Genomic DNA, 20,290 nt, shown 5'->3' with positions numbered 1-20,290 from the left:
TACTTCACTCAACTCTCTCCCATGTATAACACACACACACACACACACACACATATAATCACACACTCCTGCGCCATATAATAAAACAGTGAATCTACCACCCACCCTGCAGTACAACACAAAGAGCTCACGACCCTCCCCCCATCCTCCCTCTCCTCTCCCATTGGCTGGGAGGCACGGATGCTGGCAGTGTCTCAGACCAATAAGACGTCCTCAAGGTGATGTCATGGAGGCAGCGTTGATGCTGTTGCTGATGCTGTTGCCCGGCGCCTGTATCCGTGCAGCCAGACAGGGGTAACCGTAGCCACCGGTCCACCATCAGCAGCAGAGAAGATAGGGACAGAGGGGGGTAAGTCTGCAGCACTCGCATCACAAAACACACAACTGCACATATCTGCATTTCCCTTGTGTCAGGTGGGGACATGAAGGTTAACATTTATTGCATAACTGAAAGATGCCTGCGTGTGTGTGTGTGTGTGTGTTAGGAGGGTGTAATGGGGTGAGGGTGAGGATAGTGATGATGCGGTGGTTCCTGCATACAGGAGAAGGAGGAAAAGAGAGAGAGGGAGAGAGGGAGAGAGAGAACTCAGTGTACCCACAAACAGGATGGTGTGTAACGTGTGTCATTTATTATTGATCCTCCGTATGTGCAGATGCAGCTTTGTGTCTGCACAACTTGACCAGCTACACTTCATCTTTTGGGAGGGAGAGAGAGAACAGGAGTGGGAGAGGAAGATGCCCTCCTCTTCCTCTCCTGCTTGTATGTGTTTATGTGGAAAAAAGGTGTGTGTGTGTGTGTGTGTGTGTGTGTGTGTGTGTGTGTGTGTGTGTGTGTGTGTGAGAGAGTGTGTGTTCAGAAGAGAGAAAGAGAGAAAGAGAGAGACATGGTATAAGGGAGAGAAAAAATGTAATAAAAGTTCCTTTTTGACTCATATTTTGTTTCAAACCAGCACATTATCTTGTCTATAATATCAGTTTCATCTTTAGCTGTACAACATTACAGATTCATTACAGTGTGTGTTTCTAAGTCCAGGTATTAGGTCAGAAAAGAAAGAGAAAAGCATAGACGTATATGAACTTTAGTTGGAGTACGTTATAACCTATTCTTCTATGAGACATCAGAATATTACACTCAGAAATCAGAAGTGTTTAGACATCATTAGATTGTGTTTCTGGGTTGATGTAAATATGACGTTACATACGTTCATAGTGTTTTGTTTATCATTCATGCAATAATTTTAAAAAAGCATAAATGTCTCCAGTGTCTCCAGATGCGTAGAAGTGGTACTTTTAATACTGCATTAAGTTCATGTGGAAAAAAGGTATACTTCTTATACTCAAGGTTCATCTAGGTCATTGAAGGTATCAGTGCTCTGTAATCTATGTGCAAAATGAAAATGAGTGGTCTACTTTTGGAAAATTTGATATCTGCAAAATGGCTTCTGCCGCTGCTGAAAGCAAAACTACTGGAAGTATGAAACAATATTCATTTTTTATTTGTTGTTCTGTCAGACTTTAGCTGACTGTGCAGATCATTTTAAGAGCATGAAATGAAATTGGATAGATTTCCAAAGAAAAAAAAAAAAGAAACTAGTTTCACTGTTTGGCTGCAGCCAATACCTGATTGACTTGGCTCCGAACAAAACAGGAAATCTGGGAACAGTTAACTCTGTCCAGCAGTAACAATATCTACCTACCAATATCTCTAAATTCACTAATTAACCAGTCATAGACATATGAAAACAATCTGAGTTTTCACAGGGACGGTGCTGGACTGTGTCTTAAATCACTCCCAGTTTCACTCATTCACTTCTCCCTATATAACAGACACCATAGTTCACTCCACAGTGAGCAGTGAATTGAGATTTCAGACACTTACTCGTCATCATTTTGTGTTTTGAGGCCTGATATATTGGATACTACACAGAGTTCAAACACTAAAATAAAATGGCAGACCGTAAATGTGCAGTACGGTGTGGTAAACAGGGAGTGATTTCTTGGCCACAGCCAGTAACTTCCTGATTACTCAGCTGGTCGCCTGGCAACTATCCTCAGCCAAGAATTAGTCCAGCACACAAACCCCCATAAAATGGCTCCTTTTGGATTTTGTTTTTGTGCAGATTAAACAAATAAGATATAATGTGATAAGGAGTCAGCTTTAGAGGTGCTATTGGTGGATTGTGGTGACGTCAGTCAGTCAGGCTAATTGTTTCCCCCTGTTTCCAATCTTTATACTAAGCTAAGCTAACCAGCTGCTAGATGTAGCCACATATTTAGCATAAATTATTATCAGTCGTCTCATTTAACTCTGAACAAGTAAATTAGCATGTTGCACAATAGAATGAATAAATTGTTGGCTATGTTTTTTGTTTTACCTGAAAAGTATTTTATGTTATTATGAATTAACTACATTTTAAGAGCGCTCACAGGGGAAATACTACCTTCAACAGACATGAAAGACTGAACTGAATTGACCCTCAGCAAAACTTCCCATCATCATGACCCAAATGTTCCCTCTGAGCACTGAGACCTTCACAAGCTACTCTCTCTCTCTCTCTCTCTCTCTCTCTCTCCTCTTTATTGACAAACAAGAAATGGAGCACTCCCACTCCTGCAGGAAGCAGTGCATTGATCTGCAACCTGGGTGCTTTCATAAGATGAGAAGCAGCTCTGCGTGTGTGTGTGTGTGTGTGTGTGTGCTGCCTCATTAGAATATGTCTATGAGTGGGCACACAGCTGGGTATTTCGGGGCACTTGTACACGTACGTTGCATGTGTCTATGTATGTGCACGTATGTTCCCTTGTGTGCCTCTGTCCCTTTGGGAACCGTGTCAGGTGCTCAGGTGAGCATGTGCTCTACACTTTAATGAGACATTTCTCCTTTTCTGTGACATAGGTTGGCTCATTAGCACATTTCTGTGGAACTCACTATTCTTCAGGCATTTCACAAGCTGACAGGCTGCTAACATGCTTAAAATGCAGACTAGATAGATGGATAGACAGATAGATAGATAGATAGACAGATAGATAGACAGATAGATAGATAGGTTGTTGAGGAGTAACGACATACAAGCATGACTACATTTCTTTCAGAGAGTGTAGCTTCCTCCAAAGTCATTACATTAGCAGGGCCGTGCTATGGACCTGGAGCCAGGAGGAGCTTAGCTTAGTTTAGCATAAAGACAGGAAACAAGAGGAAACAGCTAGCCTGCTGAGAGGACGCATTATAACGTCTTATCTTGAAGCTCTTGGCAAGACTGATAGGTAAACCGCTGCTAATGCTAATGCTAATGTTGGCTATGTAGCAATATGTAGCAAACTTACAAATAGCTCCTTTAAAAAATGTTTTTGTTTAATTTATTTTAAAACATTTTTTATTTAACTCACGAAGCAAAATTATACTGAAAATTATACTGCATCATACTGCACAAATGACGACATTGCTAATAAATATCTGCTTTTTGAAATTCAGACATCATAATTAGCATACACTATGTACTAGTGCATCTTCTTATATACAGTGCAGTTACACAATCTTGTCCTTCAGGCTCTCTTAGCACACTCAGTTTAAAATAAAGCTATAACTACATTAAAGTGCCTAGTCTCAGCTTTAAGAGCAGTAGTAGTATTACATCAGTATAGAAAGAACTGCGTGGGCGATACAGCCTTTCAACACATAGTTTAGGGGATCAAAAGTAATTGAGCAGAAACACATGAAGTCAAACAAAGTTGTCATATTTAATATCTTGTGGACAATGTTTTGCTGTCAGTGACTGCTTGAAGGCTTTGATCCAGAGATATCAGCAGATGCTCTGTATCCTCCCCAGTGATGCTCTGCAGACCCTCACTGCAGCCTCCTTCAGCTCTCTGCCTTTGGCCTGAACTGTGCTGTTTCAGTGATCACCCGTGTGGACTCTGTGCTTATTAAGATGGCGGGGAGGTGACTGAGAGCCGGCGGGACGTTTGGGCATTCTGGCAGACACAGCCCATCACAGATGTCTGATGAAATTAGGCCCACATCAGGAACGTCCCACCCTGTGGTGAAAATTGGTTTCTACGGAGTCTGAGTTTTCACTTCCTTAGCTGTTTTCTTCAACACTATGAGCCTCGTTCTAGTGGGTATCTACACGATAAGAGTGCATATGGAGAATTAAAGCAAACTTAATTAGTGTGTGCACTGGGCTGTGAAAAGGTCAACAAGTGTGCAGGGCACTGCTGAGTTCTTACATGATCAAATTATCCATTTAGCTGACAGCAAGTATTCAAGTATTAAAGACCTCTGAGTATTTGTTGATGTGATTACCGCGGGTAGCAATGATGCAGAAAGCTCTGTCCATAGCATGAGGGTGTCAAATATAAACCATCCTTCAGATGTCCATCAATTCAGTGTTGACGAGACCATCTGACGGGGCGGGGGACAGACAGACAGACAGAGAGACAGAGGGACAGAGGGATAGCAGTTGGCGGAAAGGTGTGGAGAGACAATGTACTACTCTGCTGCTTCCATATCTCAAAGCTGATCGCTTCACTTCAATTCAGTGTTCGAAAGCATTCAAAATCTAATACAATTACTGCTGAACTCCATTTACTCTCTGTCAAACAGTCAGTCATCTTTATTGTGACTAACAGGCCCCAAATCAAGTATCACAGAGACATCTTTGCTCTAATCCCAACATACTGCAGCGCTGTTTAAAGGTTTGAGGTGCATTTTCAGCAGGTGGTGGAACAGGCTGTTGTTGATGCCTCACTTTTTTTATTTATACCTTCTCTTCCTCTCTTGCATCTTCGCAGAGATTTACAACTGCTTCTCCCACAGGTGTCACAGCTGTGATTTACTGCAACACACAGGGCTGGATAAAAAAAAAAACTTTACAGACCCCCTTCACTCAAAAACACGTTTTCCTTATTGTTACAACACTTTGAGCTTCACTGTGCAGAATGATTTATGTGCAGAGTTTGACACTAGGAGGATGTTGAAATGTGCCTTAAATCTGAGTTTAAAGGGGCTATTTGTTAAGTTTTGCTAGTGCTACAGCTAACATTAGCATTAGCAGCTGTTTACTTACCTGTCTAGAAGAAACGTTGTGAGTTCAGCATCAAACTTCATTTCTTTACTCACCAAGAGCCTGTCTCCAGAGGTGGAAAGCAGCCCCTGTGTAAACTTTTATCTCTACCACTTCTTTTCTTCTACTGAAGTTAGCACGCCAACCACCCAGCTCATCTCATCACTGTCCGATAGCGACTCACTGTAGCCTCCAATCTGCCTGGAAGAAGCAGCGCTGCTCAGAGGGCGTTGTATGACCTGTAAACATAATGACGGCTGAAGCAACAATCACCACCACCAGCTCGCGGCAGGACAGCATGTTAGGCAGTCGAGAAAACGTACAAATCAAAAGCCTCTTTAAGGTGTGTCCGTACAAGCAGGATTTAGTGACTTTACAGCTAGTCTGGTACCCTATCGTGGTCCGCTATGGTCCTGCACAAACGTGATGCGGAAACGTGAATCTTCCAGTGCTCGTACAATGAGAATGGACTTCAGTAAGTGTACCTCCATCTGCCTGCCTTTATGCACATTTTCAGTGTGCACAAAAAAAAACATGGAAACGTCAGTAAATTGGTGCATCAGTACAAGAAAAAAGTGACACAAACATAAATGTCCTGTCTCCATAACAGTTTCCACATTGTTTGAATTGATCGAGGTTTAACTGGTGCTCTTTTAATAACATCATCTTCCTGGATTTAAAGGCAGCTGACCGGAGAATTAGTGCAACCAACTGTTTATCCCGACAAACCAACTTCTTCACATGATTGTAGGAGGTGGAAACATTCATTAAATTATGTTTTCTTTTGAAGATTTCTTTTAAGTTCAGCTAAACCTCCTGCTTATTTTGGAAACACTGCTGATGAAGTAAAACATATCATGCTTTGTAGTTTTGAAATTAACCATTTTTGCAAAGGATGAGAAGTAAGATGTAATTTCAAGATATTTTTTGTAAATGTTTATGTGGAAAAAACACATCAAACACAAATTCTTTCAGTCTGTTTTCTGGCAGTTGTTCAGTGGCATTTGGGGAAACAATGACTAGTGAGTTTGGGGTAAACAAGAAGGAGCTTTAAAGACCTAATGTGCCTACTTAGTTCAAATGTCCTAATAAAGGAGGGATGGGCGATTTTTGATGATGAAGATGATGTCGTCTGAGGAGGATCTTGTGTCGAAATGTGATATTATCATTGTGTGCTTGAAGATCTATTTTTCATTATTCATTCTTGTTTTCTTGCCCGGTTTGATTTCCCCACTTTTTAATGGTATTCAAACTGACACATTACCCTTGAGATGAATTACCCTCGGCTTTAGCCCACATTTATTATTTGATACATCCCTGGTCTCCCATTGGTTAAATTAAACCTCAATGGGAGGAGCTTACACAAGTGTGCTGCAGTTTTCTGGTCTTGTTAATTCTCTCTGCTTCTCAGATTCATGATGTGACCTTTGAGGCTGCTTCAGTCACTCCCTCCCCTGTGTCTCTGTCTGTGTCTCTGCATGTCTGTCTGTGACAGAGTGAGAAGGGTCCTCAGCATCTCTGGAGAGTTATAGACGCAGTGAGAAGATGACTCTGGCAGGTAAATGCAGCCACAGCAGAAACTCGTACACTGCACTGCTCGTTTTCCTTTTACTGTATTTTCTGCTAATGGTCAGGATGGTAACAATACTGCAAATGTATTATTATCTGAGTCATGTAACTTGTCATTACTGTGACTGTTATAATAAGAATGACCAGTCACTGTCACTGAAGAGGAGAATTACATCATCAGTCCTTGACTGCTTGTTCATTATTCAGTTTCAGTAAACACAATGTCAAGCATGATATTGTGTTGTGTGTGTGTGTTTTGTGCGTGTGTGTGTGTGTGTCCTCAGCCTACAAAGAGAAGGTCAAAGAGCTCCCCCTGGTGTCTCTGTTTTGCGCCTGCTTGAACCCACAGACGGTAGAAAAACCTACGTACAAGGCAGAAGGTAAAAAATGTATCTGTTTTGCACAAGTCATTCTGGGAAATGTAGGAATTTGTTAAACTAAAATAGAAAAATGTAGAGAAACACTAAAAATCAACATGATGCACCTAATATAATGTGTGTTTCCGTGCATTAAAAATACCAAGTAAATAAATCTAAACATGGCAACAATCCAACACCACAGATGCGGTAGACCTGGGCTGGTGCGTCATCAAAGATGTGGAGGTGATTGAGCTGAATAAGCGGGCATCGGGCCAAGCCTTCGAGGTCATCCTCAAGCCCCCGTCCTTTGATGGCGTGCCAGAGCTCAACACCTCCATGCCGCAGCGTCGCGACCCGTCCCTGGAGGAAATCCAGAAGAAACTGGAGGCTGCCGAGGAGAGGCGAAAGGTGAGGGGGAGACGTGGAAGGTGTGGGTGGATTTTTCTAAAGAAGAGTTTGTGCATCATGACCCATCTGGACGTGCCCTGACCTTAGTCTGTAACCCTAGCTATTTGTTTTTCATTCAGGCATTGTCAAACATCTGTCAGCGCTGTTTGTGGGAAGCATGATTTATCAACTCTGGAAGAAAGAGGGTGGAAATGGATAAAAGGAAAGAGGGAGTGTTGGAGCGAATGGAAAGGAAGGGAGGAAACGTGAGCAGAGGGAGGGTGGGAGGATGAAAAGAGGGACATGAAAGTGCAAGGGCAATCACGCAAGGACACACGCACAATGGCTCATATTCATCAGGGGAAGAGGATGGGGATGGAGGAGAGAGGGGAAAGGTGAGGAAAGAGAACATATAGCTGAGTTTAGAGAACGTGGTCTGCAAAAGAATAGTCACAGGAACATCAAATTACTGAAATTAGCATGAACTTTTGCACAGAAACACACTCAAAAAATGGTCAGTAATCTAAATGACTTACTATTTCCTGAGGGGTGGTCACAGCTGCTGTGAATCTTGGCACACGCCCATGACAAAGTAAACAACCTGACCTGTTATTTCTGAGTGTGTTTGAGTGGGTGTGTTTTGTTGGATCTCTGCAAGGCTTCATCACCTAAGTTCAAGGCTTTTTACCATTTGTAGTGTGAGTACTATGTAAAGCTGAAATTCTCTTGTTGAGTCTATCCTTGCGGCTTTCTGTCTCCTTCTAGTGCCAGGAGGCTGAGCTGCTGAAGCACCTGGCCGAGAAGAGGGAGCACGAGCGCGAGGTGATCCAGAAGGCCTTTGAGGAGAACAACAACTTCATCAAGAACGCAAAGGAGAAGCTGGAGCAGAAGATGGAGGCCAACAAGGAGAACAGGGAGGCCCTGCTGGCCGCCATGCTGGAGAGGCTGCAGGAGAAGGTACCGTCTTCATATCATTATCTCTGACCATTTTAAAGAGCTCATTGAAACTCAGGGAAACACACTCTACAAATCAACTCTAATGCACTAAACTAGTCACTGGAAATGTGCCTTATTTCTGAGTCCATTGTGCTGTTTTGTATTTCTTACTCTCATGAATAACCGACAATGACAATGGATTTTAAAATAGAAAAAGATCAGTTGTCTGAAAGGTCAGGTTTTCTCAGGAGAGCAGTGGATCTGTCTGGACTTACCACAGAACATGTGGAAGAAATTCATCACGGCAGAAACAGACATATCAGGTTTTCCACCAGGAGCAGCCTCAGAGAACTTAGTGTCTCCATCACTTACGTTCTTTTCAACTACGTCCAGTTCATACAAGTCCTCATCCATGTTCTCTGGGGGCTACACTTATTTATGTGGCTCCTTTACTTCCTGAATATGAGTTCAACTGTATCATGCAGCCTTTTTACTGCAGAAAGTAATATTTTTCCTGCTGGGCCCAAACCTGCTGTGTAATGCAGCAGCAGCGTGGTTGGGGTTTTATTAAAAGTGCTAGTTCGACATTTTGAGAATAAGCTACTTAGATAGATAAGAATTAGATTAGAAACTCAATACCACTCTCATGTCTGTGACTTCATTATGAAGGTAGAGTTAGTGGGTGATTTGCTCAGTTTAGCTTAGCTTAGCAGAGAGACTGGAGGCAGGTGGAAACTCTCCCTCAAAAACCTTCCTTCAGGAGACTCAACCGCCCATTACGACCTGCACGGCGAGGGTCACGTGACCATCAGAGGGAGCCAAAAGCATCAGCGGGCTAGCTTTGCTGGCTTGTTTACTTGTTCTGCATCAAGATGTTATGCTGCATTTCTGAGGATGCACTTCTATTTAGTTTTGACAAAATGCTGCAATTAAATGCAATCAGTGCTAAAATCATGATTGTTGGAGAACAAATGACCTTAAAGACTCGTCCATCCAAACTATCATATTATACTCTTCATAAATATTTATGTCATTAACATCTAGTTAAGCTGATTTTGAAAAACACATTAAATGATCCCTTCTTCACCACCGTTGTATTATCATTGAATGCTTTAAAGTGTGGCTCCACCCCATCAAAGTCTTCTACCAGCTCTGTTCACAACATCTGGCTGGATAAATAACATATGATGCAGAGGACACAGCTGGATGTCACTGTGACTAAAAAAAACAAATGTCATTTTCCATGCAATTTTTTAACAACACATATAAACAACACTGTCAAATCCAGAGTCAGTGGCCTGGTAAGACAACACTGTAGTGCTTAGTAATAAAATAAGCATTTCCCCCAAAATGTCACGTTATTTACTTCAGGTTTCACAATTTCTAACCATCGCTGAGACCTTAAAGTGAGTGTTTCTGTGAGTGCAGTCAGTGATATAAACCAGGCTTGTTCTATTTTAACATCGTTCAGAAGCTTGATCAGTAATCATGAATATTAAATGAGGTGGAAAAGAGTTTTTAGTTCTCCCTGCTCTGGATCCCCTGTTCAGATCCTTATGAACAGTCACCGAGCCGCTGCCTTGTTCTGCTGGCATCTCCCTAATTAATGCAAACATATTCAGGAATACTAATGACTCGGATGTTGCTGTGTCTCTGTGTTTGTCTGGCAGGACAAACACGCAGAAGAAGTGAGGAAGAACAAGGAGATGAAGGAGGAAGCCTGCCGGTAGATGACTGGAGCGAGGGAGCCAAGAAAGGAGAGAGAAAGAGAGAGCGGGACTGGGAGTTTTTTGAGTCGGTAAAAAAAAAAAAAAAAAAAAAGAGGAAATCAAAACAGTGCAGGAAAGAAAAAATAAAAGAACTCAAAAACAACTCGAACAAGGGGAAAAGACGAGTTTTCATATTTGATGTATGCTGTTAACGATTCTGAACAAGCTGTACAAAGTTTAGCCAACTCTTGATGTTGAAATTCAAAAAGAAATAGCTTTTTTTCTAAAAAGGAAGGAGGGAGGGTGGTGGGGTGGCATCAAAACAAACATTTAACATATGTAAAACAGGAGCTGCTGTTGTTTGGTGAGGAAAGAAAGCTGCATCACAGCAGGGGGAGGTAGAAATTTACATCACAGCTCTCTCTCATTTCTGGAGTTCCTCCAGTCAGAAAGCAGGAAATTGTAATTGCCTGCATGACACAGCTGTGTTTTTCTTACTGCTGATGCTGCTGTATATCAGAAACTGTCACCGAGTGCGACCAGCAGCACAGATCATTACAATTAGACTGTTACTATGAAGACGGGAGCTGTAATCTAAATTGTTACCCAGTAAGAGATGAAAAGCAGTATGATGTGTTTGAGTAAATCTGGACACACAGATGTAATTTAAGTCAGTCACAACCAACTCAAGTCCAAACCAAGAGGCTTCTTCAGTTTTTGATTTACAGAGTACTCACCAGTCAATTCACACAACACACGAGTGTCTGAATTAAAAATAAAAACCTGATTTCCCCGGGTCCACCACTCTCACGCTAATTCTCCGCTGCACGATGTCTGGGATTGTTCGGTCTGTCTGGGGACATCTGTGTGTGCTAAACTTACACTAAATGGCTTATGAATATAAAATGAAGAATCAGGCTTCTGTTTCTATCTACGGTGCTCTGAGGGAGTGAGATTTAAAAAAAAAAGAAAAAAGATAAAAAAGCTTGAAAAGTGAGGAAGCTCTGCTGTATTCTGCCATTCGCAGGCTCTTTGTGAAACTTTTAACTGTAGTGTAGTCGTAGATCAGTGACATGCATTTGAGTCTTTTAGATTTAGAGCACTGATTGCACTCTTATTTCATTAAGCACAACTCAAAAGCACAGGCATACGAGAGGATATATACAGTAAAAACAACAACAATAACATCACAGGGAGGCAAAGCAGTGAGTGACAGTCGTTCAGGATTTGGACAAATTAGGTTTCGCAGGATGAGTTTGGGTCTTCTCTGGCCTACCAGGTAGTTTCCGTTTGCTTTGGCATGTGTCACTGCGCTCTGATTGTCAGTTCATGATTTTCAAGGGAATTTAAAACTAAAAGAGGAGACAGAAAGATAAAACGTGCTCGAGTTGTTGAGTCATACTGACTTGATTGAAGTGTCTAAAATGTTTGCACTGTAACAGGGGAGTCGTAACATGGGGTTTGTACTTGCTGTAACTGTGTGTCGCTGTATATCTTCGAGGCTGGGTTGATTGTATCTATTTGGCATGGTCAGTAAAAACAGCTTGACTGAACTCACGCTTTGATCTTGTTCTCATCATTTCTCACTTTGTATATTGACTGTATGATTTTCTGCACACACTTGTTTACACTCACACACTCACTAAAACAAGAGAGTAATAGGGCGCCACAGGGATGATGTATTTTTGTAGGCCAACCAGGATGTTAGCATCACTCTGTTTCCCTCTTCAAAAAGCCAGTGGGATTTTTACATTGGCTTTTGGATTATTACAGAAAATAAACTGTGTGACAAACAAAAGTTTATGATACTGACACGTTTTGTTCAGCAGGATAATCTTCACTAATGAGCACCACTTCTATGACTTTTGAAGCCTGAATACAATCTCCAAACTTCCACCTTGTACGGTAGTTTGATTTAGCTCTGACCTCTTCTACAAAAGCCTTTCCTCTAACAAAGTCAGTAATAATTTGCAAGAGCAGGAAGTATGAATAAAACAAGGCTGTAAAGGTGGACTAGTAAATACTTCAGTTTTTGTGTTCAGTGTAATGGCGTTTAACGTCCACGACAAACTCAGTAGTCTCATTTATGTGATAATGCTAACCAATTTACAGCTTTTAGGACACATTCCTGCAGCACTCTATTTCCACTGGCAATTCGGGGGGGGGGGGGGGGGGGGGGTTATTTGTTAAATATGAATTTTGCTAAATCATTTTTCAAAGCAGAATTGGACATCAAAGTTGGGATCAAACCTTTAATAAAGCATTTTGATACTGTTTACAATAAAACAAGAACATGGTTATTTTAAAATGTGAGAAACTTTAAAGGAATAAAATAAGACGAACACGAACACGTTAACATTGTGGCAAATGGTCCAGTGATATTCATTCGCATGTCTTCATGAAATGCATGGTGCTACAGGCTTTGTGACATAGGATGGCATCTGGCAAGCTAACAGCTAACATAGCAAACCAGGAACACGCTAACGCTAATAAATCACAAAAGTAAAAAAAAAAAAAAGGCTCTTTCATATTAGACAGTCATTTCAATCAGTGATAATTTAGAACAGTTCGTATTAACAATTTGCTGCGTTCAAGTTAGAACTTTTAACTTCAGTTAAAACTTAAGTTAAACATTGACAGTACGCTGAAAGAATCGCTAACGCCAGGAGCTTCCTGTGTGTTACTGCTGTGGTACGACGCTGGGCCGCACACAGGTGCAGCCCACTGTGATCACCTCTGTCCCCAGTCTGAAGTCGTACTTCTTCCTTCCCTTCCTCCCACCTTGGTTATTTTGCCTTGGGATTCTAAAGTAGGATGGAAAAAAATTATTCACAGCTGAACATACACGGATGGTGTTATTATCAGATTATTATAGTCTACCGCTGTATCATATTTTATTGAATTTGATTGTACTAGGCGTGACCATGGACAAGGATGAAGAAAAATAAATTAAATGAAGTCATTCAGTGTGTCTAATTTAATTCAATGTGTTTCCATCGGTTTAATATAGTGAATGTAACACCAGCTAAAGGATAAAATTACCACCACTGTCTTTGAAAAAATATTTCCATGTGAGTTATTGTCAGGCCTAGTATTAAAGGAAACTGTATTTTCCATATTCTCACTTCTTCAAGGCGTAAAAAAAGTATTTTCCAAATAATCTGTCAGTTTTACACTTCAAAAAGTCATTCATTTACTCATGCACACACTATTCTTGTGCTGTATGTGTGTATTTAAACTGATATACCATTGGTTTACACTTCTGGATGATGCTTGCTCTGATTAAGTCCCACCCTAGCAGCTTTTTTCCCCACAGGAAATGCTTCAGATAAAGAGAAGAATGCTCTCTGAAATGTTTCCAACTGTGCTTAATTAAGGTCAACCTCAGTGAACCTATGTAATCTTTAAGCATGCACACAAAAATGATTGTTGCACAAGAAACAAAACCAGAGACCAAGACCAACAGCAGCAAAGGAAGCATCAGCAGCTGCTTCAGACTGCAGCGACTCACCTGTGGAGGACCAGGACCTGGTAGTAGATGGGTTTAGCCTCCAGGGCAGTGTCCTCACCTCCTCCCTGCAGGCTCAGACAGCCAGAGGTCTGACACTGGGCGTGGGAGATCCTCCGGGGCAACCGAGATGCCACACAGGAGTCTCTGAAGAGGCAAGGAAAGCAGAGAAACAGACGTCACCAACCATGCAAAGCAATGAATGGAAAATGACATGAAGGGCCCCCAGACCTCAGCAGTGCCTCACCTGTACGTCCACGGTGAAAGAGACATGTTGGCAATGGATGAGGCAGACGTGCTGGCGATCTGAGGCTGCACTGACTGATCCAGAACCAGCCTCACAATCTTTCCCTTCAGTCCGGTTCCACTCCCCAACTTTACCGAGACAGCCTGGCCTTTTCTGGTGGCGTGCAACGGCATGGCCAGGCCCAGCACCAACACAGCTCTCAACAACTAAGTGAACAGGCAGGCAAGAGGCTCTTTAAGTGCAATGTCACTTATGATATGAAATCCAGAAAAGGATGGAGAAAGGAGCAAACTGGAATGGTCAACAAAAAATGCATCAAATACTTGTAGCTTGTTTTTTGTGTGTATTGTCAAAAACCTAGACTCTGAATTTGAAAAAAAAAAAAAAAACTCAAAACATTTCACACAGTGTGATCCCACCCTATCCAACAGCTCACACTGTGTCATTTAAACCCTTTGCTATGTAATCGTATGATCGTCGATAAGAGATAAAGAAAAGCTGAGGGGTCCAACTCACCAGCAGCATGATTGTGTTGTCTCGCTTTCAGAGCCCGGCTTCAGCTGTGAGACACCGATCTGCTGTCTTGTTATGTCTGCATGCTCTCAGTGTTTATATGCAGGCAGGCTGTGCTGGTGTGCGCTGACAAGATTTGCAGTGCATTTCCGCTGTGAGAGATACACATGTTGATCTTTGAGCTAGATAAAGTTTTGCCTCTCTTTAGCTGGCATTTCTTTCTTTGTCCATCTAATACCTCCATCACTTTTCATCCTCTGCCTATGTATGTGTCTTGGATTCTGTCATTGCAGTATATGGCAACATACATTTCAAATATATACAGAGATAAACGACTTGATAAGACCTTCTTATACCTTTATGCAAATGACAGTGGCTTGTACTTTCTATTTAATGTTCAAAGTCATTTTGATTTTTCACAATCAATTCACAGTGCTGGAGAAAATATTTTTCCCTGTGAGAAATTTCAAATTGTGATGAGCAAAGCGACACCTTCGTTTGTCTGACCTGCTGCATCCTGTGAAAAGGTGTGAAAACTTCACCTATAGACTTTTTTGATGTGGCTGTGAAAACACTGCACTTCTTCTTCCTTTTTTGGCAAAAAAAAAGAAAAAGTTTTTGAGCTTAAAGAAAAAAAAAAACCCAGCACTAATGTGAAAAACTGCAGTTCAAGCTGGAAAATGTTCTCACAGTGTCCAAACCAAACCCGAGGAGATTTTGTCAACCCAAACCAAAAGTGAAATAAGTCATTATTTGTGATGTCCTTTCAAAGTCTGGCTAACATTTCATTTTAATACAAGCCTGCAAGTCATAAAAATATGTTAAGTTTATTCCACTGCAGGACTTCAGAGAAGCGATAACCCTCCAACACCAAAGAAATATGGGCTTAATTTTGTAACGTTCTCCCATTAAGAAACCAACTAAGACAAATCCTTCACATTTTAATCTGCTTCAGCATATATTTAGTTTTCTTTCTTTATCTGAGTCATATGAAAAACATCTCTAGTGACTGCGCCTTCTCGCTGCCAACCCACTCTAAACAATGTAGGTCAAAGACATGCTGACGGGCTTCTGGTAATAAATCAGCATAACCATGAGATAACATCTTCTCTCCATATGTATCATAAGAGTAAGGAGCTGACTAACTGGAGCACAGCTGTGCTGGATGTAGAGTGGCGTAAAAAGAAAAGTTTGACACCCGGTGTATTAGAATATGTTTCTCACAGACAAATTCAGGCAAATAGATGCACAAAACGATTGATGATGAACAACCTCAATAGCTGATCATAATGTAGAAATTAGAAAACTGTGGGTGCCATGCAGCCTGTAAAATATCAGTCACATAGTCACAGTAAAGCGATGAACATGAGCAGCCTCTCTGGAAAACAAACACTAAAATGTTGCAGTTTCACAGCCTGCAGCTATGGAAGCTTGAGTGTGTCATAATTTATTTATTTTTTTTGTGTCAAAATTTTCTGTCTTTAAATTATTAATTACTAATTTAATATTAAAATTGTAAGTGCAGAATTAATAAAAAAAATGCTTTTAAATGTTATTTTTTGTTACTGTACTTATTTCCTTATGCATCTGCTAACTTACAGTTTGCTTGAATTTAAAGGAATAGTTTAACTTGTCTGCTTTCTTACTGAGCGTTCGATAAGAAAATTGATCCCACTAGCCACCACTAGCTTAGCTTAGCACAAAGATGGAGAAAAGGGGAAACGGCTAGCTTGGCTCTGTCCAAAAGTAACAGAATCGGCCCACCAGAACCCCTAAAGCTCGTGTATTAACATATTTTACCTTGTTTGTTAAATCCATACAAAAACTGAAGTGCAAAAAGGACATGTTGTGATTTTAAGAGAAGTTAATTTGCCAAACTATTTCTTGGCTGGGTGAAGTAACTTCCTTGAGTAACCTTCGTACAGAGCCGAGCTAGCCATCTGCCCCTGTTTGAACTCAGCTCAGCTAAGCTAACTGGCTGCTGGTGGTTGTTTCATATTTACAATACGGACGTGAAAATAACATCAATCTTCTGATGTAACCTTCAGCAAGAAAACAAGTAATTTTATTTCCTAAAATGTCAAACTATTTCTTTAAAGACAACTAATTAAAGATGTGTACAGAGTGTCACCTAAAAGTTAAAAGAACTTCAATTAACAGTAGCAGATGCCAGTCCATCTTGTAGACTTTACATAGGTATTTACTGCATCATCGTTACAACAGTATAAAAAAAGTATAAAAACTCTTAGTTTCAGGTTTTTAATGAATTTAATATGAATTGGGCAAAAAGTTGCATTAGTTTTTTAGGCCTACTACTTTCTTTATACTGTTTCCATATTCTTTTGCCAAACAGCACTTCCTCCGTTCCTACTTATTCCCAGTGAAGTACTCCAACATCAACAAGCCAGCCGGCTTTAGTTCCCAGTCAGCTTTACAGCCTGTTACAAAACAGTCAGCAGCCTTATTTCCCTAAGGTGAAGTTTGACTCCATACCAAGTGACTGAGTCAAGTTCAGTCATTCTTTTATATAGTCTCTCATCACAAGCATGGCTCAGAGGACTTTGTATCTGAGTAATTAATGATCAATCACAGGACAAAATTATAATGTTGCATAATGCAATCCATTTAAGGGTCAGAAGAAAACAAAGCACAAGACACAGAACAGAAAATGTCCTGTGATGAGAAAATATTGGTCAACAGAGCTGATCTTAGTTGAAAATAGGAACATGAGGATGTGAATGAGGAACAGCTTCATGGTCATGTAGCAGTCAGAGACAACTTGCAGCAGGACAGGCAAACATTTGCACTTTTTCCCATGGTCTTTCTTGCGCATCATTTCATGCATTTCATGTCAAAATAAAGGAAACATTTGCTCACCAAACTCTCATCAAGGAAATACATGGGAGGATCAAACATAACCTTGAGTTATCAGTGCACTGGTTTATCTGTAAACCTCAATGACAAATCACTACGATATGTTTCTGTGATTCTCTGTCCCATGACAAATATTGCACCTGCGGCTGAAAAGATAAGAAAACTATGAGGTAAATACGCCGAGAGACAAAAGTGGCATGAAGGACGGATGTAAGAAGAAAGAAAGTTGCATGTGAACAGTTGCCTCTGAAAACATTAAACTCTGCTGTGTCATTTTCACAGAGGATCACACTCTTTAATCCGGAAATCCAGTGCAGTATGAGTTTGAATGTGGTCCTGCTCCATTTTTTTCTCTTGCGCTGGTTGTAAAACTTAAATAAATGGAAACTTTGTATCTGGTGGCAGTTTGGACCTGCAAAAACTGAGATTAACTGAGTTGTGAAATACACCATGCTTACACCAAGGCTCTGACTGTTGTTTGTGCTTATGCACCAAACAACAGCTCAAGAGTATCCGGCCTTCTTGAAGTCTCTGAGTGGGGTCCTGGAGAGGGCACCACCTGTCTGATCTGAACCCAAGTGGTGTTTTGTTATTGGACTTCTGTGCTCATCATGGATTGAGCCTAACAAACACCATGTACAAGCATAGGGGGTGTACTTATGGTGTCCTTGATACTTGGTACCAGAACATCCTAGGCCTAAGATCAATGACTTTGTGGTCGTGTCATCAGATCCATATGTCTTGGGAACACAACTTAAGTGTAAGAGTATTAGTGTCTCTGGTTCATGAGTGAGGATAATACGGAGCCTGAGTCTGACAGGCGGATTGGTGCAGGATCAGCAGAAATGTTGGTGCTGTACCGGACTGTTGTGGTGAAGACGGAACTGAGCTGGAAGACAAAGCTTTGATTTAGCAGTTGATCTACGTTCTAACCCTCACCTATAATCATCGGCTTTGGGTCGTGAAAATGGGTTTCCTCCATAAGGCGGCTGGGTCACCCTTACAGATAGGTTAAGAACCTCAGACATCTGGAGGGAGCTCGGTGTAGAGTTGCTTTCTACCGCATCAAAAGGAGACAGTGGAGATGGTTTGGACATCTGATCAGGATGCTTGCTGGGCGCCATCCATTGGAGCTTTTCAGGGGGAAAAGCACTGGTAAGAGGCCTGGGGGTAGACCTAGATAGGGACATCTGGTCTAGCTTGTCTAACCTGCTGCCACCGCAACCCGACTCCGAATGAGCGTATAAAATGGCTGGATGGATGGATGGATGGATGGACGGATGGATGGTTTCCAAGTTAGATTAGTAGATCCCCCCAGCATATTCTGGGAGAACTGAAGTCTTTTTTCCTATTGATGTTTGACATTTTGGGAAACATGCTTACTGTTTCTCGCTTTCATGCCAAGTTATTTATCTCAATGATAAAAAGGAAGCAACAGTCATTAGCCGGCTAACTTAGCTTAGCATCAAATTTGGAAACACAGGTAAACAGTTAGCCTGGCTCTGTCCAAAGATAGCAAAAATCTTTTGTAAACTGCTATTTACTGTTAAACATGTTACACTTTATGTTCGGATGAACTAAGCAAATAAGCATCTTTTAAAATACCAATCTGTCTATAATTGAGATGAGACAAAATTAAATAAATGCTGGCTTCTCTTTTCCTTAGGCTTTGACACCGATGCTCACAAGTAACTACAGATAATCGCCCTGTTACTTTGCAGTGTGCTTCACATTTTAGAGATTTGAGAAGCTCATATCAGCAGGATCTCAACATTTTTTTAAATTCAGAATAGTTACTATGATCATGATGAAACCCCCAGCTACAAAAGAAAAAGTAAAACTAAACTAAGCCTTTAGACGAGCTGAGAGATGTGATGCAGACAAGCTGCCGCCTTTCATACAACTGGTATGAGTCAGCCGTGGGTGTTCAGAGTTTTGTCGCCTCTTGTGTCCTGGATAGTGGCGGTGGCTTCTAGCTTGTCAGGGGTTGGTGCAAGACTTGAGTGATTCTTGTTGGTGTATGTTGACAGTGCATGAGTGCAAAGATGCTCTCCCACCACCCCATATGTCTGACTCGTGGTTAACCTGTTCAACTTAAAGATGAGCAACTACTAATCTGGGTAAACAAGTGTGAGAAGTGAGGTGGAAGCAGATCAGTGATGTCCCAACCAGGCAAGAGGTGTATAACCTGCTTCCCACACAAAACCAAGTCTGGATTCATTAGTGGTTCCAAATAAAATGTTTTGTCGTAAACACACTGGTGCACATGCAGGAAGAGAATTAATCTTTTGACTCTTATGGGAAATCACAGAGTTCCCAGCATTCCTGAACGTTTTTTGAGCTAAATTTAGTCCCCCCCCCCCCCAAAAAAAAGCACCAAGGGTCAGTTGCCTGCAAAAACTGGGAGATCAAACAACAAATTTACCGGCATTAGGTAAACAGTGATTTCCTCTGCGAGTTCAGCATGCACAGCACAGAAAGTGCTGTCAGTACTAAAACATGAAGTAATACTGCATCCAGAGGTGGACAGAGTACACAGCTCCATTACTTGAGTCAGAGTATAAACACTCCAGGTCAAATATTAGTCCAAGTGAAAGTTATACAAATTTTTACTTGAGATACAGTACTGCAGTACTGCTTTTAAAAATATTCAAAATTACATTTTAATGTTAGTTCATTGTTGTATTGTTCCACATTTACAGAACCTAATGATTCTGAAACAAGCCACTGAAGACTGACTGTAATAAAAAGCTTGTATGATACAAACATGATAGAAACAGACATTACTCTCTCTCATAAATCTCTTTTCTCAAGTTAGACAGTAAATTGTTTTCAGTCAGTGATGAAGTTTGGTCGTGGTAAACACAGCAAACATTCAAAATGAAAGGAATCTTTATTTCTAACATTTGAATCACAGACTGTGGGCGCTCCTCATCTTTATCTAACAGGCATCGTCAGACCGGTGCCTTGGCTGTGATTGGTTTTTCTTCCTGTGATGAACAGTGTTTGGACTAACACATTTTCAAAAGAAAAAAATAATTCCACTGAATTTCCATCCCCAAAAGCTTTGCTTCTAAAGTACAATATTTGTCTCTTAAGTGTAACGGAGTGAAAGTCACAAGTTT

General features: G+C 41.1%; 3 protein-coding genes across 3 annotated transcripts in view; 1 reads left to right on the top strand and 2 right to left on the bottom strand.

The window, feature by feature from the left end:
• The first annotated feature begins 223 nt into the window (after positions 1-223).
• Positions 224-11,576, top strand: stmn4 (stathmin-like 4). Its single transcript, XM_071478604.1, has 6 exons — positions 224-349; positions 6,559-6,621; positions 6,917-7,012; positions 7,194-7,399; positions 8,144-8,335; positions 9,985-11,576. The coding sequence occupies exons 2-6, from the start codon at positions 6,609-6,611 to the stop codon at positions 10,042-10,044; spliced, it is 567 nt and encodes a 188-aa protein (XP_071334705.1). The 5' UTR covers positions 224-349; positions 6,559-6,608; the 3' UTR covers positions 10,045-11,576.
• elp3 (elongator acetyltransferase complex subunit 3) overlaps positions 2,672-20,290 on the bottom strand; it is a 127,841-nt gene continuing 110,222 nt past the window's right edge. The window contains exon 16 of the mRNA XM_071478597.1: positions 2,672-2,694. The gene's annotated coding sequence lies outside the window, so the exon portion shown is untranslated. The remainder of the gene's footprint in view (positions 2,695-20,290) is intronic.
• Positions 12,559-14,432, bottom strand: il17a/f3 (interleukin 17a/f3). Its single transcript, XM_071478591.1, has 4 exons — positions 14,295-14,432; positions 13,779-13,984; positions 13,535-13,678; positions 12,559-12,827 (listed from the first exon to the last, which is right to left on the bottom strand). The coding sequence occupies exons 1-4, from the start codon at positions 14,301-14,303 to the stop codon at positions 12,704-12,706; spliced, it is 483 nt and encodes a 160-aa protein (XP_071334692.1). The 5' UTR covers positions 14,304-14,432; the 3' UTR covers positions 12,559-12,703.

The sequence above is a fragment of the Trachinotus anak genome, unplaced genomic scaffold, assembly GCF_046630095.1.
Source record: "Trachinotus anak isolate AG129_WGS33_773 ecotype Australia unplaced genomic scaffold, CSIRO_AGI_Tana_v1 ptg000005l, whole genome shotgun sequence".
In the NCBI taxonomy this organism is placed as follows: Eukaryota; Metazoa; Chordata; class Actinopteri; order Carangiformes; family Carangidae; genus Trachinotus; species Trachinotus anak.
Note: the sequence above shows the minus strand (reverse complement) of the source record. Positions and strands in the feature narration are given on the sequence as shown.

Bases quoted from the DNA above. Each gene is read 5' to 3' on its own strand.
- il17a/f3 (XM_071478591.1), bottom strand. The intron at 13,679-13,778 runs GTGAGGCACTGC...TTGCCTCTTCAG, and splicing joins CTTTCACCGTGGACGTACAG to AGACTCCTGTGTGGCATCTC. The intron at 12,828-13,534 runs GTGAGTCGCTGC...ATCCTACTTTAG, and splicing joins CAGGTCCTGGTCCTCCACAG to AATCCCAAGGCAAAATAACC.
- stmn4 (XM_071478604.1), top strand. The intron at 7,013-7,193 runs GTAAAAAATGTA...CCAACACCACAG, and splicing joins ACCTACGTACAAGGCAGAAG to ATGCGGTAGACCTGGGCTGG. The intron at 7,400-8,143 runs GTGAGGGGGAGA...GTCTCCTTCTAG, and splicing joins CTGCCGAGGAGAGGCGAAAG to TGCCAGGAGGCTGAGCTGCT.